The sequence below is a fragment of the Chamaea fasciata genome, unplaced genomic scaffold (genome assembly GCF_029207755.1).
Source record: "Chamaea fasciata isolate MVZ Bird 193981 ecotype frontalis unplaced genomic scaffold, bChaFas1.0.hap1 SCAF_1, whole genome shotgun sequence".
NCBI classification, from domain to species: domain Eukaryota; kingdom Metazoa; phylum Chordata; class Aves; order Passeriformes; family Sylviidae; genus Chamaea; species Chamaea fasciata.
Window position 1 is genome coordinate 143,317,239 of NW_027094086.1, and position 27,381 is coordinate 143,344,619.

General features: G+C 39.3%; 1 protein-coding gene across 6 annotated transcripts in view; it reads left to right on the top strand.

The window, feature by feature from the left end:
- DIP2C (disco interacting protein 2 homolog C) overlaps window positions 1-27,381 on the top strand; it is a 309,083-nt gene that overhangs the window by 184,549 nt on the left and 97,153 nt on the right. For 5 of the 6 annotated variants that reach the window (XM_066200565.1, XM_066200584.1, XM_066200591.1 and 2 more), the window contains 5 exons: window positions 9,254-9,379; window positions 10,234-10,443; window positions 16,540-16,671; window positions 18,051-18,170; window positions 19,113-19,310. In XM_066200565.1, coding sequence (XP_066056662.1) covers window positions 9,254-9,379; window positions 10,234-10,443; window positions 16,540-16,671; window positions 18,051-18,170; window positions 19,113-19,310 — 786 coding nt within the window. The remainder of the gene's footprint in view (window positions 1-9,253; window positions 9,380-10,233; window positions 10,444-16,539; window positions 16,672-18,050; window positions 18,171-19,112; window positions 19,311-27,381) is intronic. The other variant, XM_066200575.1, reaches the window with a different exon arrangement.

Sequence of the window (27,381 nt, forward strand, 5' to 3'; positions counted from 1 at the left end):
TATCTGATCTAGCTTGCTTACAAATTTCAAGCTACAACTCAATCAGGACAAAAAAGAAGTTGAAGAAAAATGCTGGCAAATATGTAATTTATATGACTACATCCTTGCTTTTGACCCAGCAGAAAAATTTTGTGAGGATATAGAACTCTGGAGAAAAATTATTTGATGATCTCTGGAGAGAAACAAATATAAAGTTAGTTTAGTTCAGATTGCACAGTAAGGGGGCTGAGATGAGATCACTGTGTGAAGCTGACTTCCAGATTGCATTACAAATGGAATAGCAAATAAATGGAAAGATGGAAATTATTAGTGGGAGACCTGCATGTTGGGGTTTTATTTCGCTTATGAGTAGAGTTAATAGAATTTTAAAACTCAGAGTTTTGAGAATAAATTTTAGAATTAACTTTATTATAATACCTGAAGAATCCAAATTAAAGCAAAAACTATGCCTTCCAGCAAAAGCAGCAGTGGAGTCAGAGAGAGTTCAATCTGTTGTTTTGGTGTCCTCTGTTTCCAGCATGTGAGCTCTGTGTTTCGCAGGCTGCCCATACAGCTTTCCCAGCCACATGTTCAGCTTCTCTCTTCCTTCTACCCAGAATTATGGATTACTGCTGGGCCAGCCAAAATGGGAGTTGACAGCCATGCTTCTCTTCCTTAGAGTTTAGCTTTCTGACCACATGAGAACACGCCAAGCATCTGGTTTGTGCATGTGTGCAGCAGGTAGGGATCGAAGATGCCCAGGAGGTGCTCAGCATTTACTGAAGGATGGCACAGCCCTTTGTGGAGTGCAAGGAGCAGCTTCCTGCACCGGAGGGGCTTGTTGGCTACAGCATCCTTGAAAAGGCAAGCCTTTTCCAGTAGCACATTCGTGGGAGTACACGTCTTTTCTAAACCACTGACTTTTAACTGCCAAAAATGATACAGATCAACAAAATTTAGCCCCAAATTCATAAAAAGAGAGCAGAAGTTTCCCTTGCATATCCATATATCCCCAGTTCCCAGTAAAGCCAGAGGGCTAGTATATATAGCTTAAATATCCCAAGGACTGAAACCTGCCCACTTTTTTTTTATTTTTTTTGAAAGGTGAGCAACATTTTTTTTCTGTTAGGAACCTCCACAGCCCTCCTATAAATGAGAGTTATCTTAGAGCAGCTGTTCTTGCATTCAATCACGTGTTGACTGTTGTGAATGCCATATTTCAGAATTAATAGCACACCTGCTTCCAGATGGAGAGAAATTAGGTGTCACACTGTTCGGGCCATGTGCTTTCCTGTCTTAATACCCAGTGAGATTGTGAAAGTATTCTGAGACTGCTTCATTATAGCATAGAACTGTTATGTGGACTCACTTTCACATTCCCAGGGGTGAGATGATTTCCAAGGGACTGATCTGTGTTGGATGAACAGAGCAATTTTTATGAAATCACTTGCCCTGTATATGCCTGAAAACAACTCAGTGCTATCAGGCCAGGACAACCAAAAGAAAAAATCCAACTGTAATCTGTTCTGATGGTACCACATTTACCATGTTTCACCCTATTTAGTATATCCTAATTGCATTTTCAATAAATGTAGCTACCAAGTTATCTTTATTCAGATAATTTACAGGCTGTTTATTAGGAATTCTCAGTGTGTCCTTTGTTTCCATGGTAGCTCTAACACATGTCTGATTAAACTCAGAAGCAACTTTCGTGCTTTCAACTACTGGTTTCCTGTAAGAGAGCAATTACCAACCTTCTCTCTGTATAATTACTTAGCATACAATTGCTATACTTATCATTGTCTTATCCAGAATTTTCAGCCAAAAGTCACCTTTGATAATGCTATTTTCTATAGTATCAGCTGTTTCCCTGTAATAACTAGGAATTGTTTTGATTTTTCTGTTGCACTATGTGTTGATGTAGCAGGAAATGCCCTTGCTTCCAGTGCCTCCTCTGTCTGTTCTTCCAGCTGTTTTCCTTCATGCCATCCCAGATGCTTGCTTCCCCATGACAGAGATTTATTTGTGGTTTTACTTATTTGTTAAATGTCTGACTTCAGGGCTGATCCTCTACTGCAATATAAATGAAACATAACTATGTATTTTATGTACCTAAATAACCTCTAATTAAAAATCCTTTGGCATTCTCAACTCATTAAAGCAGAGCATCGGCCTTCTTGATCTTAATAATCTGCCGTTCTCTGAGTGAGGTAGTTGTATTGGAGGGCTATCCTGTAACAAGCAAGGAGTCTAAACCTTCTCAGTCCTTAGGCCTGTCTTACTCCCAGTTGTGTCATCCATCATGTTACCAGGAATTGGCTACTAATGCAAAGGAATAAAGATTGTTTCTAATGGCTAGCTCAAAACAAGGAAAAAAAAAAAAAAAAAGGGAAGACGAAAAGAGCTCAGGGGAGAGGAATGAGAGGAATTACATGAGCCAAAAGGAAGAAACAGAGGAGATGGATGAATTCAGATCACAACTAGGTTTGTCTCCAGGCAGTTTTATTCTTCTAGGGGTACATCCCTTGAAAGGAGGGATGGAAGTAGTATCATTACCTCACAACAGGCAAACCAAGCTGCAGAAGATGGTAGGGACTCTGTTAGGTAATTATGCATCTGTACAGAAACTATTAGGCCACAGCTTATTTTTTCGGATTTGTGTTTCTTAAACAGCTGGTGATTGCATATGAAGGCTTTATAATTCCTAGGAAACTGAAAACATGAGCAAAACCAGAAGAAGGAATATATTTTATCAGAAACAGAGGCAGAAACAGATTCTAAAATCTTGGTTCTAGCAATGCACAACCCCTGTCTACAGCCAGTCTAATTTCTTATCTTAAAAAGAGACAGGACTGCGTGGTAAATGAGATGCAGGAGAACTACTTGACACACAACTGCAAGACCTGATTTAAGTACAAAAGAAGATAATGTTTTTCTTTTGTGTGCTGAGGCATTTTATGCAAGGGCTGTGAGGAACAGTTTTATAATGTGGAATTTTTAAATGTAGTTGTTGCTTGCCGTGGGAGGAGCACCCTTTTCTGTGATCCATGCAGAACTCATACCCAGATCCCTGATCTCTGAGGAGGTACTGCTTTGCTTACAGTATTTTGAGTGTTTGACATGCCCATGGAGCAAATGCAGCTAATATTGAATAAAGGAAGCTGCTGAGGGAAGTTAAACTTATGTAAGGAAAGAAAAATCCCTAATAACCCCTCCACCTTGAGGAAGAATGCAACTGTAATTTGCTGAATTGGTTTTTGTTCTTTTGAAAAAGATCTGAAGAAAAAGGAGCAAGTTCATTCTGCTAAAAGCTGCAAAGGTCTTTAGGAGGACTAGGAATTTGCAGCATATTTCAAATGTCTCAGTTGCAATTCTGAGCTTTAAAGGACACTCTCTCTTGCCCAGGTAAGGAAAAGGGCATCCCTGTTCATGGGGTGTAAGGAGTAGGGTGAGTCAGGATTATGCTTCATGCCAAATAAGAATGCACTCTTTGGAAGAGTTCTCCTCTAGCAGCTATGGAGAAAAACGAGATGCTGCAGCAGGGCTCCAGATGTGGAGCAGGAAATGGCTGGCCTTGTTCATCACACAACAATTGTTTTTTGCTTCAGGAAGAGAAGACTGATTTGCTTGTGGAGACAGCTGAGCCAAGAAGGATCATACATACTGTCTTCCTCAAAGGAAATAACTAGGAGAGCACAACTTGTCATAGAGGGAAGTCTCCACTTGTTCTAAGTATGCATATATTTGTGCAAGGAGGAGAGAAAGTATGTTTCCCAAAAAAGGCTTCATGAGAAGTTCCAAAGAGGCTTAGATTATCCCAGAGCCAGTGAAACCATTGAGCTCAACTTGTGGCTAAATAAAAAATTTGTAGTGTTCCCCCCGAAAAAGATTTCAGGTCATTGACAGCGTATGGAATAAAGAGCACTGTGGACAAGGAGTCAAAAGTATCAGCAGTCTGAAATTACAGTGTTTATTTCTGTATTTCTAGGCATTACTATTTGACCTTTGACCACTGCCCAGCTATCAACAGTTAATACAGTTATCTCCCTAACATCTTCTGTCACTCAGTCACCCCATTTGAGAAAGGTGTCCATAGCAAGCTGTTTCTGTGCAGTAATGTCTGTTTTAGTGGGGTTGACTGTTTTTCCTAAGCCTTTCCAGTTAAGCCAAGAGCACACCTTGGTGCCAAGTTATGAGATAAACCAGATGAAAAGGGTGACTGCTCTAAGCAGAGCACATCCCAGGAAAGCTGGGCAATTCATCCTGTGATGGCATGAGGAATTTGCAACAGTTGGAAGTTTCTGGTTATGGAGCTCATTGGCCAAAGCCGTAGGTCATCACTCTGGAAGCCTGAACTTTCAGACCCTCATTTTCTGTGCCTGTTTTAATTTCACTACCCTTTGTTTTGAGACCTCATCTCTTGAGTTATAACAGACCATCAGCTCTCTGAATGGAAACTTTCTCTCTACTACCTACTTGTTTTTACAGTTCCACTTCCTTTCTGTTTCACTTACTGACTTTATACCCAAAAGTATACTTGCCCTTTCTATCCTGTCACAGAAAGTAAAGGAAGAGAATAAACAAGTAAAAATGCTTGAATGCAACAGGGAAAAGACTGGGGACAGAGCTGTTGTGTCTGCAGTTTGCAGCCTATAAGAAATACGTCAGGTTGAATGCCAAACAGCAGGTTGATCGGTGTTAAGCAACGAGCACAAGGTAGAAAGTGAGCTTTCCCAAGCTTGTTGCTTTGCTCTTTCCCATTTATTGATTCTTTGAGTGCAAACACACAAATTGGATTCAATGTGTGGTTGGCCAAGATAAAACAGTGGAGAACAATAGCAGATAAGTCATTGTGCCTTAGTTCCTACTACTGTAGACAGAGGTAATGATATTTTGCTCTTTTTTTCTGCTCTAGATTTTCTGTTAAGACATTCTTGTGGAAGAGCCAGGTGGGAATGGTAAATTTTTTTTTTTTACCTACAGGAGAGCTTAGAAGAGTTAGGATCTGGAGTCATTTTATCAGCTGTAACAGTGTAGTTATGAAAGAACATTTTGCCTAAAAGTATCATTTTTCCACTTAGACACAGGACTTTCTCAGAATGCTTGCTGAAATTACATCAAAATATATTTCTGTTTGAAACTGTATCAGGAGTTTATAGTAGGTGAGAAATCACAGCAAGCAACACTATAAGGAAAGACACAAAAAAGTGTTCTTTTCATGAGTGGGGTTTTTTTTTGTTTGTTTGTTTTTGTTTGTTTGGTTTTTTTTTTTTTTATTGCAGGCATTTCTATGTGTTGTTTCTGGACCAAATTTCATACTTGATCAATCTTTTTTCAGGAAAAATTTTTCAGGAAGAATTAACACAGAGAAATCTGTGTTTAATAGCAATACTCAATCATAGTATGATGAATTCAGTTAGTCTGAGTATGCCTGGGTAGATTGAGAAGGAATTCAGACACTTTTGTCAGACCTGCAAGACAGGGGCATCACCCTACCAGAGATGGTTTGAAATTCTAATGTGGTGTTCTTGCTGATGCTGTGTGTGATGTGTAGAGAATACAAACTGCTTTGTGGTGATGGGATCTGGGGGGATAGCAGTTTCCTGTCCCAAAGGAACTTGGATATGTCTTTGCACTTTGTCCCGATGTGCATTGCCAATGTGGTTTCCTTTCTTTAGAGAAAAAGAAACGTCCAGTTCCTACTGTATAAATTCCTGTTGCAAGTCTCCTTGTATTTTTTCAGTAGCTGATAGGGACAGCTTTGAGAAAGCAGCAAATTGCATACAATGTGATGCACACCACAGCCCATCTTTGACCGAGGTAAAGGAGAAGATCTACCACACTCCTGTTCAAATTCATGAGAAGGAGATTACCAGGGATACTGATGACGGATGTATGTTTCAGCTTGGATTTAAAATCCATGTTTCACAAAAGTACAATAAGAGATTATTAGTTGCATTTTGGTTAACATTCCTTGTGCTACGTAAGCAAAGTTGGTTTGTAGACCAGAAAGACAAAGCTAAAACTTGAAAGCTAAAGCTTTGCTAGAGAAAAACAAAGTATGTGTGTGCAAAGTGCATATCTGAAGCTGATATTTGCAGGGGGCAAACCTCCTCACTGTTTCTGTGGTAACAGGATAGATACTGTAACCCATGAGTTGCTCTCAAGTGCAATTCTGAAGCATCAGTCTGGCTTTCCTTCACCTCTCTGATTTCTCAATACTTCGGGTCTTGGTCTCGAGACATGAAGGGCTTGAAGGCTTTTCACCAGCTTAACCAAGTCCCACTCTGTACAAGACTGTCCAGACAGGTTTAAGAGGATCTTCAGAACCCACCAATAAGCTTTCATTCAAAAGGGAGACTATACAATCTATTTAAGCTGTTTTTCATCCTCTACCTAATCCTTAGCCATTCTTTATATGCCTAGTGGAACTTTGTTTAGCCAAGAGTTTTATTCCTGAGAGAGAGCAATGTGAAAAGATTTTTCATCCAAGCTTGACTGTTTATGCTGCATTTTATTCCTCTCACCCTAAAATCCTGTAAACTCTTGTTGATGCTCCCTGGACAATCTCTGGATTATTTGTCCTCAGCATTTTCTACACATGTGTCCCAGGGTTTTTTGGTAGCCTCCATAGTCTGAGTAATGCCTTCTAAATATATGAGTTTGCAGGCTGGGCTGGGAGCAGGTGTGCGTGTTCCTTCTTCCCATTTAGCTTCTCTCTTGTTTATTCAGAGTTTCTTGTCTTTGACATTGTTTTGCTTTCCTGTGAGGTTTTGGCTTTGTTTTTTTTTTTTAGCAATCTATAGTGTGGTTCATTCCATGGTAGCCCATTACAAATAAACATATCAAGAATGTGCCTTATTAAGAAAGCAACAATTCCTGGACTCCTGTGGACTCATTTGAAAATTAAAACCCTGCAGAGTGTTTTTAATTAAGCTGATGAGTCTACCTTCTTATATCAAAACAGCATCAAAGAAGAAATCAAAGAAGTCACAAATTCTGATTCAGCATCCAGCTGTCACTAGCATTTTAATGATTTTCTGTCAGCTGTCCTCCTTTAAAATTTTTTGGCAGAATTTCTTCCCCCTCCTGAAACAGTTAAAAAACAATCCTATGTACAATAATATACAAATAGTCCCTCCTGTGTTGATCAGCAAAATTTATTTTCTTCCAAAAAATTGGTTTTTTTCCAAAAATTGCTGTAGAGTGTTGGTTTGTTGAGCTTTTTTAAAGGAAAGGCTCTTTTTTTTTTTGTTTGTTTTTTTTTTTTTTTTTTTTTGCTATTTGATATCTAATTGCTATCCTTTGAAGGAAACCCAAGGATTCTCCCTCTTTAACAGATAAGAAACTATTAGGGAGCATGTTCAGGCCTGTGTACCTTAATGACATTGGTGTGAAGCGAGCAGGTAGGAATTTATCTTGGGGTCATGCTGTTAGGTGAGACATTATTTATTTTCATAGTCTAATACTTTTCATATAAATTTTCTGATACTTTTCACATAAACTTTTCATCAGTTTTTAATTATAAGGAAGACCTTAAACTTTCTGCTTAAAAATAATGACAGGAGAGAAATTATTCTCTGGGTTGATGATAACATTGATCTTCCTTCGTTTTGGTCCATTAGCTGCACGGCTCTTAATCTTTTGAGAATGATTTTCCAGCTTTGCTGTTTGCTTTTCTTTGCTGATATTCTCATCCTCTTTATGATTTTAAAAAGAAAAGAAAAGAACTCACAGAATCAGCTGGTAATGCTCTTTTTCTTACTCTTTCTTGTTGTACTTCTACTGAGAGCTACTTAAATCCTGGAAGAAGATAGGAAACACCATTATTGGAAATGAGACACTGTAGCTTATCAGCAGCTTATCATCTAATGCTTCTAGTCATCCTTCCAGGTTGTTACTCACAAATTATTTACATAAATGTGATTCAACCCACACTTCTTTAAATAAAGATATATCTAGATCTATATCTAGACCTAGATATAGAACTAGATAAATACACACACGTACACACTCTTCTCTTTCCTGTTGCTTTTCTTGGAGCACATTGCCTGTTCAGAGCTGCCACCACATCATACAGGAGTAGGATAATGACAGCATGCTGCCAACCCAGCCTGTGAGGGCAGTCTTCCAGGAGATGCAGCAGAAGTGGGGTCACTCTGGATTAGACCTGATTCTCTGTGCTCCTTATCCACAAATGGGAGCAGCTAAACTATGCACACAAATTGCTGTACTTTCTACAGCTGACCAGTGGCAACTGGTTAAAAGGCAAGATGTCAGATGATCAATATATGTGGGAACTTCTTTACACACAAGAACTCCTGTTGGCTGCTGTGTCTTTTGCATACATTCACCTCATGTGAGTCTTGTCCCAAATCCATAGAAATATGCAGACAAACAGTGCAAGGTAGTAAACTAAAGGCAAACTTATTTCAAAATGTAGTTATGGTAGTAATTAAAAATGGTGCTTAAAACAAATCAAAATTATCAAAAAGTCTCTCACATCTTTTAGACATGATAAATAGCCTTTTTCAAACTTTGGGAGGCAGGCAGCTCTAAATACATGGGAAGGGTAGAGAAGCTGTTCACCTCCCCAGGGAGAAGGGGTCTGTTGGGTACTGTGGAATGGGCTGGTGTGAGCTGTGTGCCGCACCTGCCTGCAAAGCACCAGATCTGTGCTTAGGGTGTTTTTATTCCTCATTCCACCTCAGGCCAGCCCTATATAGTACTTATTTTTCTGTGAATAATGCCAAGTGACAGTGGCAGGAGAAGGATTTGGGAATGAGGGACCTGTTGCCATTTCTGTTGTGGCATTTTACATACCTTTTATCCTTCAAGCAAATGTTCTTTTTCACTTAATCTATGTGACTTTTGTGTAAATTGGAAACCTTATCCATTTCAAAAAATGGGCAATGTTAATACACCACAGTTTCACTGAAAACAGCAATGGGCACTGAAGTAGCAGCTCCTGGTTAAACAAAGGTTTGCTCTGGGGAAGTGATGTTCCTGCTCTTCAAATACTGCAGCACTGTTCTGGGAATATCAAACAGCTCAAAGGGCTTGTTTGTTAGTACAGCACTAACACTGTAGCTGCTTTTTCTACAGCTGAGAACTCCTGCAGTTCCTCTGAGATCCTATGTGTTCTTGGCCTCCCATCACGGGGTGTGCCTTGTCAGCCCAGCTGGCACATGTGCGTATCTGTGCCAGGTGTGCTTGCTGCACAGAGAACAGCTCCTTTCCATCTAACTCTGGCTTTAAACCTCTTTCCTTCCAGATGTCCACACAGAAGCAGTGCAGGCAGCCCTTGCTAAACATAAAGAAAGGAAAATGGCAGTCCCCATGCCCTCAAAACGACGTTCATTGGTGGTGCAAACATCAATGGATGCCTACACACCTCCAGGTGAGTATCTCTCTATTTTTATGAGAGTTTTAAAAATGGTTCTTTGTGCTGCTATGAACTGCTAATCTGTCAGCATAGATAGTAATGGAACTGTCATTTGTTGCACACCGAGCTTAACTGAAGTATGTTTGAAGAGAAGGTGAACTGAGTAGTGGAAAAGTCTACAGGGACAGTTCACATGATTGCTTTGCCCTTGGTGATACCTTAGATTGAATTGGTCCTTTTGGGCTTACAAGGACCTAACTATGGCCTGCTTGTTATATTTTATGATAGTCTAAGTTCCTTTCTCTTTTCTGGTTTATTCACTAACAGTGTAATGTAACATTGTCTTAGTAATTAGCTCTGCCATTCCTTTTCAAGTTTATCTGCTCTTTTATCTACTAGACTGTGAAAATACCCCATATCTCGTGGTTCTCATACTCACTGAATCCAGCTGAGACTCCCATTTCACTGAGGATTGCACTTCGTGCAATTGGAAAAGCGTCTCACACACTTTGTGGAGTGAGCTTGGGAAAGTTTTTTTTAATCTCTTCTAGATGGAGATCTTCGGAAGATTCTGTGTTTAACATTATAAATGAAGACTTAAATTATCTTTTTTCTTTTTTTTTTTTTTTGTACAGTAATACACATGCCATGATCTTAGAGCAGGAGAGGTACATAGTTAGCAACTGACTTAGTTTAGCAACTGACTTATTTTCAGGGCTTTCAGTACTGCAGTTTTCTCATTATGTTTGCCTACCTTCCTGAGGTTTTCTTAATGGCACTTTCTTGATATTTTTGATATGAATATGAGTTATTTCTGTTAAATATTTCTGTGAAGCACTGCAAGTTAACAAGCTGTTTTTAATTACTAGATACTTCTTCTGGTTCAGAAGACGAAGGCTCCGTACAGGGCGACTCCCAGGGAACTCCCACCTCAAGTCAGGGGAGTATAAACATGGAACACTGGATCAGTCAAGCGATCCATGGCTCTACCACATCAACCACTTCCTCCTCCTCGACACAGAGTGGAGGCAGTGGTGCTGCACACAGACTAGCTGATGTTATGGCTCAAACACATATAGGTCAGTATACAGATGTGTTGAGTGTGTCCAGTTTAACATGAATTTTGACTCTCACATTCAGCTGATGCTGCTGTATGAAGTCTTACTAAAGTCTTTCCTGTGCTACTTCCTTGCTTTTTAATATTTATGTATATTGTATGTAGAGATAGCCCTACGTTCCTATTTCAGGAAGGGAAAAAAAGCAGTTTACATTTGAGGGTAAGCTTATGTTGTGGCAAATAGGGTCTAGCTGTTGGTTACCAAGTACCTTAAAATGTACAGTTGCATGACTTCCATTACTTAGCACTATAAAGGTCTCTGTAGGATTCATCAGTAAGGAAAATCAGTGCATGCATCATTAGGGATTGCTTGCATTTGAGTTTCCACCACTGCTGCACCACTTTAATTTCATAGCTGGAGTGATTTTTGATAATTCTGTTAATATTAGTCCTCTTAAACATCTTTTTTCTGCCCTTAATTGAATTTAGAATACTTGAACTGGGATATCTAGCGATTATACTCCGTGGGAGAGACCATTACATAGCTTCAGAGAAGGGAGATGCTATTATTAATAGCTTGTTTATTTCCTTTGGAAAGATCCTAGGATGTCAAAGCTCTCTCTCCATTAGGGCTAAGCATCATAGACATTATTTCTGAATGTTGTGCCATTGACACTGGTCTTTAACTATTTGATTGGATATGTGGAAAGTGGAAAGCAAGGCTTGGTTTCTGTTCACTCTTCAGCTGCTTATCATACAAGGCCTTTGCTTTGGGTATGTTCTTGCTGGGGTGTGTATTTTGGGCTCTTACTGAAAATCTGTTGCAGTCTTTGTTGTAACAGATAAATCAACCTTGCTATTGTCTTACTGCGGTTTTGCGTGACTGTTCTTCAACTGACATTTCCTTTTCAAGTATATGTAATGAGATACATGAAAGCATCTTGAGTGTTCCTGATTTTATGTGCTGGAACGGGAGTACGTATCCCCTGGTTTTTGCTTTGAGTATAGCTTCATATAACACCTGCATTTTCAGTAATCCTCTCATCATGATCTGGAGCTGCTGAATTGCAGTCAGGGGAAGAACTTGTATTGTATTCATAAATTCATGCTAAATGAATGCTTAGAACCTTGTTTTAGAAACACATACATTGGGAACACATTAATCATTGCATTTGATTATTTTCTGTGACTTCATCTTGAAATGCTACAGGAAATTATAGCATAGAGAATTAAATTTATCCAGACTCTGAAAGGTTGCATTACTCACACACAAAGTCTTAATGTGTCTTTAAATATAGCTTCTTTATAATTTGACATTTTAGTAATTTTAAATCAGGCACAGTAAATCGTCTTTTATAATCACTGAGTTTGTGGTAAATAATACAGCATTTATAGAGCTAAATTAAGATGGCACAATTCTGCAGAAGAAGGAAACTACTATTTCTTATATGTGTTTTATTGTGCCTTGTTGACTAGAAAGATCTTGCCTCTGAAGGAAGCAGTTGAGCTTACCTCAGTGCATGCATATTTTCATTCATTCTGACAATAAGATGACTTAAATTGCATGTCTTCTTGGACAGTAGTTGAGGTGTAGTAATGTAAAGGTCATTTGGGCACAAAATATGAGTGATGAGACTGGGATCTTATGGTTGCCATCAGTCATTGCTAAAATCACTGGAAATGTAAGAGAAGCTGCACAGTTGATAACTGTAATATATATTTCTTTGTGGGTGAGCTGCATTCTTTAAGAATTTGAAATTAAATTGCTATTTTGTTTCTTTCCCATCCAAGAAGGTGGATTTCTCATTTAAATGTATTCTAAGAAGTAATAGATTTGAAGTGTCCTTACAGAAAGCCTGGCCCTCTCCAAGGCAGTGGGCCAGTGATGGTAGATGAATAATAATCTTCAGCAGGAGAGAAGATGGGAGAGAAGAGTAATCCTGTTCCTTAAGGCTCCTCAGCTATCAGAGAGAGTTTGTTCTTGGTCACAAAGAACATATGTTACTATGGCTTGATGTTTGTTTGGTCTAGGGAGTTGTTCTCCAGAGTCTGACCAGCCTGCAAGAGAGAAATAAATCAACTGTATATATGTAAGGCCATACTCTGAAGGTGCCAATTTTGATAAATACAAATTCAAGGTGTAATGGGGAAGACCTTAATGATAACCCATTAAAAGGCCCTTCATTCTTATATCCACTAGGATTTTACCTCCAGAGTGCATCACAGAATGAAAGGGAGATTTTTTTCCAGTTTAAGTATATGAATGCAGTCTTGAAAAGGGATTTGATAGAAAGCTTTGGCTGTATTATAATCAGAGTTATCTTTGTGAATCATTTGGATAATTTACATAAGCTGTTATATGCTTTTAATGTTATACTGTTCATTTAATTTGACTGCTGCTGCTTTATTGTGGCCAGAGATCTAGTTTGGGATAGATATAATTTAAATATTTATTCTCAGCTTTAGGATGCTCAGGGTTCCGCATTAAGCTGCAGGCAAAATCTTTAGTTTGCATAGGTAACATACCTGTGTTCAGTAATTCTTGAATTTAGAGGACAAACCAGTGAAATCTGTAAAAAAATATCTGATGTTCTGACCCTTCTTTGGGTCAGTACTGTGCACATTTCTAAGATCTTCAAGCTTTCATTTGTTGGTATTACATGGTTTGGATTTCTATGTATATAAAAATCAGGGACAGAAAGCACACCCCAAAGCTCACAAAGGTGATGCAATGAAAATTCCCCAATGCTTGCCTATCATTCTAAATCTATATGAAGATTAATAATCTCACTTCAAAGTTTTGATCCTATAGGTGCATTTAATGCTTTTATATGCTTCAAATATGGTTCTGTTTGAAAATCAAAGGCTTCTATCCACATTAAAGGCTACATAGATTGCTAATCAAATAAATATAAAACCATGTGCCATAAGCATGGCTGATAGTTTTCAGACAACTTGGAAATTCTTGTGTTCTGGCAGGGAATGTTAACTTACACAGGAGACTAGTTTAAAATACAATCTGTCACCTGGACATCAATACAGGAAAAACCCAGCTAATGGAAAGAGCTGCTTCTCTGTCTCCGGATTTCCCTGACAACCAGAAGAGCCAGCTTATTTGGGAGTAAAAGCTGCATTTTCTTCAAGTACAGTGTTGCAGGAATGCTTTTTGAGTTCCTGGAGACTTTTCAAATACTTGGTGCTTATGTGAGCTTCCAAACCTCCACTGAGAGTATTCCTCCACTTCTTTGCTTCTCCTCAGACATGGGGCTTTGTCAGTGCACATGCTCTATCCCTACATGAATGTGCTCTGCTTTTTTGGGCCTTTCTGATCTTCATGAAATGGGGTAAATGGTGTCGCTCCAGTGGCAGAAATGAAGAGAAGCTAAACTGGAACCAGCTGTTCTGTCTGTGATCTCCTAATGCAAGGATATTGGAAGAGATGGGAAGAGGAGGTGACGCAAATATGTATGTTTGATAGAGGAAGTGCTTTGAAGTCATGCAGCTGTCAGTTTCTACTTTTTAGTGGACAGATGTGTCAGGATCACGATTCTTAATGAAACCTCAAACAATTCTTCAAGTTACCTGACATAAGAGCAAGCAACTATCTACAGATTGTGTCCATAGCCAAAGCTTGGACTGACTATTCTATACAAAAAAAAGAAAAGGGTACATTTCACATAACAATTATCTTTTCCTTTAGAAGTCATTTGGAGCAAATCTATGTATGATTTTCATTTCTCCAAGCCTGAATCTGAGATGCTAATTGACCGAATATTTGTAAATCTAATGGATGAAACATAGCACTGTAGATACTGTAATGATAAGACATTTGCTAAGCAGATACTATAAAGGAACATCTCAAGGCAAGCCTTAGTATTCCTCTTCTTCTGGATAAAAGTAAATAGCAGCTGGGCAGCCAGGGCACTAGAACTCTTTCACTGAGCTGTGGTGACAGCCTTGGGATGAGAATTTCTTTTAGGCTACTTCAAGTGCAAGTGCTGTTTTTTCAAAAGGAAAACCTTTTACAAAAGAGCAGGGCTCTTGTTATGTTCTTTCCCCCTGCTCAGCACCATGTGTAACAAAGAAGAATTTGGTTTTAAGCACAGAGTTCTGAAGGGGGAGCATCCCTGCTCATGTATCTTCTGCCCCATGCATTAAAAAAAGAAAAAATCTTTAACTCCATTTCACTTTGCCTTGTAAAGTCTGAAAGATGGAAATACTTCACTGGAAAGATGTAAGCAAATACAACTCACTTTAAAAGACTTTCTTATGTTACTAATAGCTGACTAAGTACGATTATTTTCTTAGTCATGATCTCCCATATGCATAGCAAAATTGCTTTATAAGTAAAGAGAAAAATACAAACATCAGCATTTTTAAATTGACTTAGTTATTGAGTAATACAATCACAATCTATAAAAAGCTCTTGCCACTTAACAGGAAAGTGCAAAAAATTGTGCTGAGCCTAAAATAGTTGATAATGACAAGAAATTTAAAATGAAGACATTATTCAAGCAATTACCAGCAGAGGCTTTGTTGTTCAATCTATTGTACTTCAGTTGGTCACTTATAGCACAATATAAGGTGTCTGTTTCAGTAAAATTTTAGCAACGGATGTGATCAGAAGCAAAAGCTCCAACTGGACACTTGTAGAATGCAAGACATTTTTGAGTTGCTCAGTAAAAGCAATTTTGTGTTTTCCTCAACCATATAATATGATTGGGTGATAGGATTGAGCCCTTATGATGTTGATGAATATAAACATTGAATAACTGTTGCATACATTAATGTCATGTCTTAAATGTGCATGATGATTGTCTGTCAAATGCTACCTTTAAATGAGAGGTATGCAAAATAAGCCTCTATTAGCATCCTTCTCCTGTATGTGTATCAAAAAAAATTAAGTTTTTTGTGTTGATGGTGAGTAAATTTGGGACTGAATGCACATGAATCACAGTGTTTCGAAGTTAAAACTCATAAAAATGAAAGTGCTTTAAAATTATGTTTGAGAATTAATTTACTGTAGAAGTTGGGGTTCTAGTTCTTAGAGCACCAAAATGCTTAAACATGAGGTTTAGTAAGAAGCACTCCTTGAAAATGGTATTGGAACATGATGACATTTTTCCAGAATTTTTGCCTTTTGAAAAACACCCTATTATTAAATAGAATACATTTCTCTTCACTTCCATGGCAGCAGAATGAAGATGTGCCCTCTTTTGTAACTTAGAGGCTGCTGGGGATCATTTATGTCAATTGAAAGCAAAGCTGTTATTTGCTTGTGGTGTTTATCTCCATCTAATCTAATGTGGATAAAAACGTGCAAAAAATTTATGGGACAACCTATAAAAAGAGTATAAATATGTAGGAATTACAGACTCATACTTGAAAACATGGGAAGATCGACTGTGGTAGCACGCTGAGTTATCAGGCCATGAAAGAGAAAGATTATCTCTGTGGAATTGTTCAGCAGTACTGGCATGAGTCAGACCAAATCGTGTTTGCCTTCTGGAAGGCAAGGCTTTGTTATGCGGAAGAATTGAAATATCTCTGTCTAAAAATAGTAGACAAGCAAGTGTCCATGAAGAATGCAAAGTTCATGTTTCTTTACATTTTATTTCTTGCCTCTGGTTTCCAAAGCTGCTATGATTGACTTTTTTCCTTTCTTAACTAAAACTGACATGTTCAAAATACAGAGGCTACAAAAGTGATATGCATTGACACTTGCAAGTGATTGACAACGTGCTGTGTTCTTTTCACTTAGAAAAACTAACACAGTAATCCGTGAGAAGTGTATTTGTCTGGGTCTTTTCTATTTGCAGATGTCCACAAGCTTTAAGTAAAATCAGATGTCAGTGGAGAGCCTACAACCTAATTGTATATTTCTTTTAGCCTATTGCTTATGTGATTGCAGATATACAGCCCTATTTTAAACAGTGCAAACTTTATTTATTAAAATTATACTACACATTATAGTTCAGCATAATCATTCTGTGCATTAACGCCTGTTCATACGTTGGGGGGAAAAAAGCCTCAAATGGTCTCCTTTCCTCTGCCTTTTGCTTTGCTGCCCTTTGACATTAGAGGTACACGGTTAAACCTGTTAACTTACTTTTCACAGAAAATCATTCTGCCCCTCCAGATGTTACCACTTACACCTCAGAGCACTCAATACAAGTAGAAAGACCACAAGGATCAACGGCACGGGTGGCACCAAAGTACGGCAACGCTGAGCTTATGGAGACTGGTGATGGTATGTCACAGAGCGGAACTGGGGTTGTTTTGGCTATCCTGACCTTTTTAGTGGTTACTGTATGCATCTGCTCTTGTTTTTTGGGTGTTCTTTGTGGTTCTTTTCCCGGGCACTTTTCACTAGTGAACATAAAGGTGCAGCACCTTTACAGTTCTAAAATAAGCTGTTATCAATGAAGATAACATAGAGAAATATTTCTTAATCAGCAGAGCTGACTCTCCATAGAAACTCTTTGGCAAAAACCCTCAGGGAATCTCTTTAGATTTGCCATTATCATGCTGCCTGGTTACAGCTAGTCTGTTTTTTTAAATGACAAAGAATGTGACATGCTAGGATGGCTACATCTTGAAAATTGACATGTTTGAAATGTTACTCTCCTGAGGTGGTTTTTTTTTGTTGTTTTGTTTTGGGTTTTTGTTGGTTTGGTTTGGTTTTTTTTTGAAAAACAGTTATTTGTAAACCCTTCCTTTTTTACCACTCCTCTTTTCTAAAACTTACCAAACAATATTTCAGCACAGCATGAAGTTGTTGACCAAGTGTACTGCATCTAAACTTAGTAGCTTCATCTCTAAATACCACTTGGTAAAAGTTTTTGGAGCCAACCTTATGGAAGGGTAAGAAGCTGAAATTCCTGCCATGCAGTGACAGAAAGCTGTTAGTTCAGGAACAGATGACACGCACATTGGAGAGGTTTTGCACTCAACTGGAGAAAAGGGAGGGGGAGGCCATTGATGGGACTGTATTATAAAAAGACCCCTTGCCCCAGGCTGCCGCTCAGGCCTGTGTTCTCCAAAGAGCTGTATGGGCAATCATGCTCCCTTTGGAGATTGCTGGCTGGAGGGATTGGCTGTAGGGGTGTTCAGAGAATACGGGGGCATGCTGAAACAATACAAAGATGTGAACCATGTTTAAGATGGGTACTGGACAGATGTTCCCTGCAGTGTAAAAATAACCCACAATAAATGATGGGGCAGAGCCTATGACCCACACTCCTCACCAGGCTGCAGTCTAGTCAGCTAGTGCTGGTATGCCCAGTGATCATGGGTTTTCTCACTGACCATTGCTGAGGCACTTCTCTCAGGGTACTCACATTTGCTGTAGGGACATTCTTTCCACTGTACTTTTCTCCCTCAGTGTGTGTGCTGTTTCCCCTCTAATTTTGCAGCTTCCCTCTGACATTGTTGTATTGGTTTTATTTACCTTAGGCATCACTGTTCCTTTTTGCTTATATGTTTTGATGTTAAATACTTGAGTCCCGGTATGGCATGAAAATGTAGTTGTGGCGGCCTTGCAGTCCTAGTCCTTTCCTTACCCCACTTGATGTCTGACGGGTTCAGCGTAGCCGTCGACTGATGTCTCCATTGATCCCTGTCCTGCAGGAGTACCAGTGAGCAGCAGAGTGTCAGCAAAGATTCAGCAGCTGGTCAATACACTAAAACGGCCCAAACGACCACCATTACGAGAGTTCTTTGTAGATGACTTTGAGGAATTGTTAGAAGGTAAAATGACTGTTTTTCAAAAGGTTTGGGGATCGCTTATTGAAACTCTGTGAAATGTTTGTCTCCTGCGTTGACTTTCTAGAAAGCCAAGTAAGCCCTCCCTGTACTGGCAAGTACCAAAAAGCCATTGGTATTCAGTGGAATCTGCTTGTAGTAAGCTTGGACATAGTGCTCTGGAGTCAAAAGTGTCTCTTTTTTTCTCAGCTCCTGGTTCTGCTTGCAAAGAAATGACAGAGGAGAGTGCAGGGAAGCTTTGCTTTGAGAGCATTTAGCTGTGGGTTACAGCTATTGCTTTGGAACAACAGTAAGATAAAATATGTTAGTGAGGAAGCATGTTAAATGTTTTATACATCCTTTGTGTAACAGTGAAGTATGAAAAATGAACTAAATGTAAGATAGAAACAAAGATAAAGTCAATGAATGGACCTTTTTTTTTAAAAGACCAGTGCTTTGAGAATTAAGATTTGCCAGGATGTGGAAATTTAAATAGTCTTCACAGGAATTTATAAGAAAACATGTAATAGAGCATGACTTAAATCTATCTGTTACTTGTTAAAGTACATTTTTATCAGTAATTCTGCAGTTCATTTCATTACTGCTTTTTTTTTCCAGGAAAAAGTATTCTCCATCTCTCTTTAGGAATAAAGAATGGTTTTCTGTTCTGAAGATAAATATATGCATGCTGCTTCAGCAGTTTCTTTCCCTTCTTGTAGAACTAGTGTAAGAACAAGGACTTTTAATTCCTTAGGTGCATCAGTTGCTTGTTCTGTGTTAAAGTTAAAAGTAAATTATTCCGTTATATCTCTTTGTTGCTTCTCAATACCTTCTTATATGTCACTGTTTTCAGAACATATTGCAAAGGTAATTTATTCTCTTGATTACACAGGTGTACACAAGGTATAGAATTTACATGGTAACTGTATATCTTTTCATAATCATAAGTTCAACAGCCAGATCCAAACCAGCCAAAGCCAGAAGGAGCTCAGATGTTGGCAATGCGTGGGGAACAGTTGGGTGTGGTTACAAACTGGCCACCTTCCCTGGAAGCCGCCTTGCAGCGATGGGGGACCATCTCACCAAAAGCTCCTTGCCTAACCACTATGGATACCAATGGAAAACCACTCTATATTCTCACTTATGGTGAGCACCCTTTGAACTATTTGTGCTCTCATATATCCAGTACAGTGTGTGTAGTAAATGCCTTGTAGTGAAAAAAGCCTTGTAATGATGCACCTGTTCCATTTGTGAGTACGGTAAGACAACTCTGATGCTGTTGATATCTGAGTATGTGTCGCTGAGAAGTTACAGTATGATTTATTTCAGACAGAGGAAAAGAGCGGAGTAGAGACACCCATGGAATAACAGATTATAAATCAAAACCACCTTTTAAATAGAAATGTGTCCTAGGTCAGATTTTCCTGAAGATTAATGTGCAAATTCATTGCCCTTGGATGTCACCCAGGCTTTGTTCTGCAAAAGCCTAACCTGGTCTACAAAATTCATCAGCTTCCTGAAGAAGTTAATAGGATTTTTTCCCTTGTTTTACTGACATTGTAGTAAGTGTGATTTGAATTATTTCTCTTGATGACTTGGTTGTACAACTAGCAAATGTACCCCCTTGAAATAGATTTGCCTGGATATATTTTAGTGTGACCTTTGGTATGTTCATTTAGTTCACTGTGTACTGCCTGACAATGTATTGCAACCAAGAAAGGCCAAATAAAAATAAGCATAAGGATATCTCTGACAAATAGCTCCTGTACTGCTTCTAATTTTGAAATGTACAGGGGACATTTGGGAGATGTTCAAAGGAATTATTATGAATAACTGTCATACTTTGAAAGCAAGATGGGGCATTTCTGTATGCTATTGATATAGATATAAAAAATTATTCTGCCTTTTTTTTTTTTTCCTACCTTCTCAGGGACTTGGAGTTCTGTGCAGAGAATGTTGTTACATGCTGTGATATAGAGGTCTGTCTGTCTTGTTCAGTGCTGAACATTCATCTCCATTCAGGAGTCAGAGTCAGTGATGGTCTCCAGCCAAAAAGTTATCTGCTGCAAGTTTGGCACTGCAAATATAGTTAAAGGCTTTTAAAGCATAAGAGAACCTTTGCAACTGAGGGTCATGCATGAAACATTTTCCCTTCAGGTACTTCAGAGTTCAGAAGTGACTTAATTTCAGGGGCAAACATACGATTCACCGTTGATGAATGTTTTGCTTCCTTAAGGACATTTACTTGAAACTAGGGAAGAGTTTTAAAGTTTGCAATTACATGTTTGCATAGGTCATGTCATCTACTGTATTCCCTAACTAAGTTGGACAGGAAAGGAAATGAAGCTGTTACTGAGAATCAGACCATTTTTCTGAATTTGGGATTCTGTCCAGAGAGTCTGAGCATATGTCCTGCTTTGTCTGGGGCTGTAGGGTGAGCAGATCAACCCGAGGAACATAACTGCATGGCTCATGGAGCCATCTAGCTTGCCTCTCTGTTCTGAAATAACGCTTTCCTCTTCTGCATTGTCTAAATCTTGAGAAAAGTAGGACTGAAATTCATGTTTTCACACCTTTCATTTGGCAGCACTTTGGAATGTGGTTTTCCTGTTGCGTTTCAGTAGTTTCCTGAGGTCAGAAAAAAAATCAGTTCTTTTTTTTTTTTGTCTTCTTTTTATAGATAAAAGAAATTACAAACCACTACATTTCATAGATTTGCTGAATTCTTCTCTGCTAGGTGCCTTTCATGCTGATATTCTTTTTAATGGGAAATATTCATTCACTATGCTATAGTAGTTTCCTTAAATGAAAACTGCTTTGGAAATGTCATTAACAATACAGCCACCTGCCATTTCACTGGTGACTTTATGAATGATTTTGCTGTAGCTAATCCACCTTCTGTGCCTGCAATATTTTCTAGTAATTGCAGGCATGACAGTTTTTAACTTGAAAATTAGTAGATATTAAGCCTTGAAATCATTAAAGACACTCCTACTCATGACGTTTTATCCTTGTGTGTAGTTCCACTGGTCCTGGTAGTAATAAACTTTTGAAAGATGAGCTTAGCCACCATCCTACCACGTGCTAGTAATGTGACACTCAATTTCCTCATGTCCTTGCTATGATCAAGTGACTAAAATTTTGACTGTCAACCCTGATGATTTTCAGTAGCCTCTAGTTTGTATTCCACAGGCATTTTCAAGTTTTTTGTCAATTTTAAGAAATACCATTACTGAGGATTTTTGTATATTTCACAAATATTCATGAATTTTGAGAATAATTCTAATTTTCCAGAGTTTTGGTTTTTGAGATGTTGTCATCACTTGTACCTCCTCTTGAATATTTTACCTCTATTTATGTTTTTGCTTCAGTCTCTTCTCACACTGCCTTGTATTTATGGAAATCCTCTTCCTTTACCCTCTAACTTCCCAGTTAAGAGGAGGATTCTCTTTGATGCTCTTTGATATCATTCTTAGTATCTTCTCCAGTTTTTTATCCTTGCATGGGTGAGTTGCAGGTTTGCCTGCTTATTCCACACCTTTTTCCACCTTTCCAAGATGATTTCCAGGAGTGTCTCTGCAGTTATCAGCCGGATCAAGGCCCATCTTGAGCAGGAGTTCTAATGCCCTTAACACCAATCATATTTACCTCCTCTTTTGTGGATTTTTGTAGACAGTATTGCCTTCCTGTCAATCTCTTGGGCTCTAACTAGAGTACCATACAGAGCCCAGACATCTGTTTCTTTCTTCATTTTATAGACATTCTGTGTCCAAACCTCGCAGATTATTTTAGGAGGAAATCTTTTCAAATTTTTCTGCATCTGCATGGTGAAATCTGGTCCTGTCTATGACCTTGGTCTTGATTCTTACATCAGGCTCTCTTCTGGCCCTGAAAAATGTAGTACTGGCCTCTTACATCTACCCAGGACACTTTCCTATTTGCCCTTGGTGGCCTTGCATGCTGAAAAGGAGCTCTGAGAGTCCACAAAATTCTGCTTCTCCAAAGTCCTCCTCACAACTCCTTTGCTGTCCCTTCCAGAGACACCTTTGAGGGCTCAGGCCAGAGGCCAGGCTGTGATCTGCTGTGGCAGGCGGTGGTGGATCAGTGTTGCAGGGACCACCTTGTGTGATACACTGGAATGGATTTCTCCCCCTAAGAGTGCTGATGTGGATGTGTTAGTGTGGCTTTGGGTGGTGTGTCCTCTAAGTTGTGAAGGGCTTCTGGGCCAGAAGGGGAACCAGGTTAAAGAAGTTTCACTTCCAGCTGTTGCTTAAAATCATTGCTGCCCTCCCATTTCTCTGCAGGAGTTCATCAAATTTGTAATGCCTTGTATCTCCTGTGTGTTTTTCAGCACGTTTTTTGAGCTTCTTCTCTTCATAGCATGTCAGGACTGTTTTTTTCCATGTGTCTCAGATTCCTTTAGATAGAATAAATGTATAACTGCACTCGCAGACTTGATCCTTTTTTTCAAGCAAGTGTTTGAAGCGGTTTTCCTCAGTTTTTGAAGTTCTTCTCAGTGCCCCAGTTGTAATCTTTATTTAATGTACTTAAAATTCTTAAATTCTTTCTAGTGAATGAAACACTACTTATTTCTCAAATATTTTGTTCCTCTGGGAACTTGTTTAAGTGGAGAATATCTTAAGTTATTCTCAATCCCTTTATAAATCAAATCACTGAATAGGCATAAATTGAAATGTCTGAGATATGGGAAGGAAATATGTCTTTATCAGGTTTTATGAGAGTCTGAACTCTGACTAAAAAAATAATGTGTACTTTGAGGAAAAGCAAGACAATTTCTGGATCAGACAGAGTTAATCAGAGTAGTGAGGCATGTGGTTTTGGTATTGATAATGAAGTGCTTAGTGATTTCTTAGAGGAGAAATGTGAGTAAAGGACCATTAAGTCCTATACAGTTCTTATGATATCGGAGCTACTTTTCTTACTTAAAATGATTAGTCTAAGGAGAACCAGGAAGACTGGGGAAAAAGTAAAGGGTTGAAAGTAATTTATCAATAAACAAGTTTTGAACCTTCTTTTTGTAACCATTGTTAAAAACAACAAAATGAGTACCAGTTAAATTTTTCTGATTCAAAGAATCTAGTTTCCTTTATCTAACACTATCTGTAATCACATTTTTAAAACCGTTTTCAATAGCTCTGATATAGTGTTTCCCACATCAGAGGCCCACTAGAGACAGCAAGGCTCATAAAAAAGAGCAGATGTGACTCTCTGGGCAGAGGACTGTTTCTTCCATTTGGATTCTGTGGAGGAGGGAATGCCTGGCAAATGGCATTTGTTTGCAAATGAATTGCTGATTTTAAAAATAACTTTAAAGCAACTGTAAACATTTTGGAGCCAAAGTGATCCCGCCTCTGCAGAGGTGATGTTGCTCATACTGGAGATACCCTGGCATATCTTAAAGGTAACAACAGGCCAAAAATGGCCAACCCCAAGCCATTCTACACCTGGTGTGCAGCGTGTACCTTTTCATGACCTTTCTGTGAGAATGTCCTATGCCAGGAATTTCACAATTAGCAACAGGAGAGACAGATTCAAGGTGCTTCTGACCAAGTAGCTGCATAATCAAACTGTCCTTACCTCTGAAATAACTGAAGACTCACAGAAGTATGAATAGTCATGGTTTAAATCCCCAGAAAGATATTAATCTTATGATTGTTCAATACTTTAAGCCTTTATTTCTTTATTAAAAAGACTGAAAATTGCTGTATTATATGATTCAGACTTCAATATCAAGCACTGTAATAGCAAGGTTGCCTCTATTCTGAGTATGTCTGGAGCCCTTCATTCTCTGCAACAGAACATTTTTGTTCCTTTTCTTTGGATTTTTTTATCCCAAAAAGCAACAGCTTCATTTTCTGTTTAGACTGCATGTAAAGAGTTCATGAAGAAAGGATAACCAGAGTAATACAGCTGTGACCATTATTTTGCAAAACAAAAAAAAAAAACAACCTCCTTTACCTGCATAGCATTAAGAAGTTTGCCATTTACACTAGATTTAATAAATGCTCTTGTTTCTATTCAACACATGGAATGTTGTACTGTGGTATTGAGAATATGAATGTTTGACAAAATTATTTGCAGTTAAACTTTGGCAGTCTTGCAGTTGCTGTGCACGGCGATTGGTAAGCAACCACCGGTTTGGCTTTGTTGAGTTAGTGCTGTGTGGTTCTGAAGAGTGTCCTGAGGATGATCAGGAAATTTGTTGTGGTTTGTTTTCTGAGTTTTCTCCCTGATACAGCTTTTCTATTAAAACCTTCTTTACATTCAACACAAACACTTAGTCCTTTTACAGATTTGGAAAGGAAGAAGAAGGGGATTTACCTCAGTGTCATGTGGAAAACACCTAATTTTTGTTAACAGATCCTTCTTTTGTGTCGTTTTTAACACTTTGTGGTTTCCTTTACCTTCATAATGTGTTGCTTAACCAGATGGGACTGGGTATTCTCTACCTCTGCTTGCTAAATTTTATTGCCATCTGAGTAGACTTTAAAAAAAGAAGATGACTGAATACAAAATATATCATTGCTGATGTGGAGTTTGCACTGCTCAACTAAATCAAAGCCCCAGTGGCAGGAGAAAAAGGACTAACTCCACATGGGTGCTAACAGTGTTTGTCACAGCTGCCAGAAGGCGAGAGGCTGTTTTCCATCCTGTCCTGCTGAGCATTTCTGCACATGTGATGTCTGCCGGATATGGCTCAGATTCAGAGGCAGAGTGGTGCTTGCTGTTACTCACTGGACAGTGGGAACTCTCTGCTCAGTTTGCAAGTGAGTGAAGAACCTGAAAGGCCTCCCTGCAGAAGCATGCTGCTAGGGCATGAGAGTCTGGCAGCAGCACTCTGGCAAAGTGACAGAAGTGAAAATCTTTAGAAGAAGATTTATTTCAGTAAATAAGCAATTATAAGTTAGGCAATGATAGATGGACAGAAATGCTCTGTTTCTTACCAGATTGTGGAGTTATACAAGATTTTTGGAAAGCAGCACCACAATTAACAGCTCAGTGGGAGGTGGGAATAAGGTAATAAATTGTAGTAGTAACAAGGTGTGCATCCGACTGCCTGTTGTTGGAGTTTTGTTTTCCAAAATTAGCTAGGGGAGCTCTACCAGTCTGGTTTGTACGGGAAATAGTTTTGTGACCTGAAAACTGAGAGGTAATTCATGTTTTTAAACATCTAGTGCCCTATGTTACCCACGAAATGTGTGTGTGACTGGCAGTCCCAGCACTGGGTCTGCCGAGCTTGGGCCCCTTCCAGAAGGAACCCTTGTGCCTTAAACACCACTGGACCCTTCTGTAGACGGCATACCAATCCTTCATTTTTTAAATGCAAGACAGTAGCTGTTACTGTCTGTCTAGCGAGATCAGGGCCTGACAGGCACAAATCCTGTGCTGGTGTGGTAGGTAGGAATGCTGTTAGGAAGGACCCTGGTGCAGTGGGGTTGGGGGCAAGAATGTCAGGAGCAGAAGGGCTCACGGGGTGTGGTGTTTAGGGCAGGGAAGCAGCAGTGCAGCTCCAGGCTCCAGCACCTGTGCTCTGCTGCAGCAGGTCTGAGGCCAGCTCTCTGTGGCAGTGGCATGGCTGGGAAAGAGGAGCTCTGGCACTGAGCTGGGACATGGGCTGCTCCACTCACTGCCAAATGAAGCTGTTGCTTGAGTTTCCTACATCCATCCTCCTGTCTTCAAGCCAGCTCAGAAGATTAATGACAGTGTGTTTATCTGAGGAGGGCTGGTGCTTCACTGAACTTGGGCTGAGGACAATGGGACGTATCCCTGGTGGCCACAAACAGATTTCCTCTGGAGGCCATGTGATGAAGCGATTTATCCCGCATGGGGATGGACTCTGAGCCCCATCTCAGAGCCAAAGCCTTGGATGGAGCACAGCTGGGCTCCTCACCAGGCCTCCCACTCCCACAGCACAGATGTGGCACTGCGTGGAGGTCACGGCAAGGTCCCAGCATCAGGATTTGTGGGAGAGGTTTTAGCAATCAGCTTTTTTCCCAGCAGCGTCTAATCTCTCAAGTTTGCAAAGGAAGAATTACTCTGAATTGCAGCCTAGGCAGAACCAAGGAAGGAAACACTTCAAAGATTTCCTTCTTTATAACATCCTCCGTTTCTCAGAGCTGTTATCCTGCAGACGTGGAGTCCTTTGTGTTTCTCTTGGTGTCAGGTCAGGGAAGGCAAACAGCCAAAGTGACAAAACAAACCCACGGTTCAGTCCTCATCTGGTCAGAAGTTTATGGCCCATCCAGAAGCCACTGATCTGACCCTTATCATCTATACATTCCTAGCTCCAGCTTCTGGGTTACTGTTCCTTTTGTGGCCCTTTTTTAATTTACTTTTTTGGAACACAGCTATATATCCTGCTAGAGAAATCACAGTCTTCCTGTTGAACAGTTGAGTTCAGGATCTGCCTGGACTTTGTTCTGCTTGCTCACATGGCTGCCTGGGGGTCCCTGCCTGCCCATGGCAGCCCACACTGGAGCAGAGTTGGCAGCAGCTGAGGGCAGGCAGAGCCTGCAGGGGTTGGAGTGACATTATAGAGCTTGTAAGGTCTTTGTGTTCCAGCCCCTTCCCAGCCGAATGCAAGCAAGCTGCTTCACTCCAGTTCTCCACAGCTTCATACTCAGAGGCACGTGTGTGCCTCAGATACTTAACACAGGTTGTATCATACCAGTAAATAGGGAAGAGAAGGGCTGTAGTAACAGAAGATTTTCTGGCCACAAAAAAATATTACTGCCATGTTTGTGCAGTTCAAAGTGTATTCAAACAGACAGGTGAGGAATTAGGAAGGCAGATGTATATTATCTGTGTCTTAGAAGTTTAAACTTATTTAAAACTTTACTAGAAAGTACCCCTTTAATTTTCTTAGTCTTTGTGAGAACTTAATTTTGGCATTTATCCAGGACTCCTAGGTGGAGAGGATTGTACTGCATACCTGGGTTCCTCTGAAAGAACCTAAATACTGTAATATGAATAGCCCTTAGATTTTCAAGAAAATATTTGATGGCACGTTTGATAGATGAAAAATTAGTGTGAATATGTCACTAATGTAAATTTAAGACTTTCAACAGATTTAATCTTTATAGCTCAGACATAACTTTTCACAGCAGCTCCTTCAATGTCCATTTCAAGTTTAAAAGTGTTTTGTGTAAAGATGGTTCTCTTTTCAATTCAGAACTTTTGCCAGGCTTTTGATTTC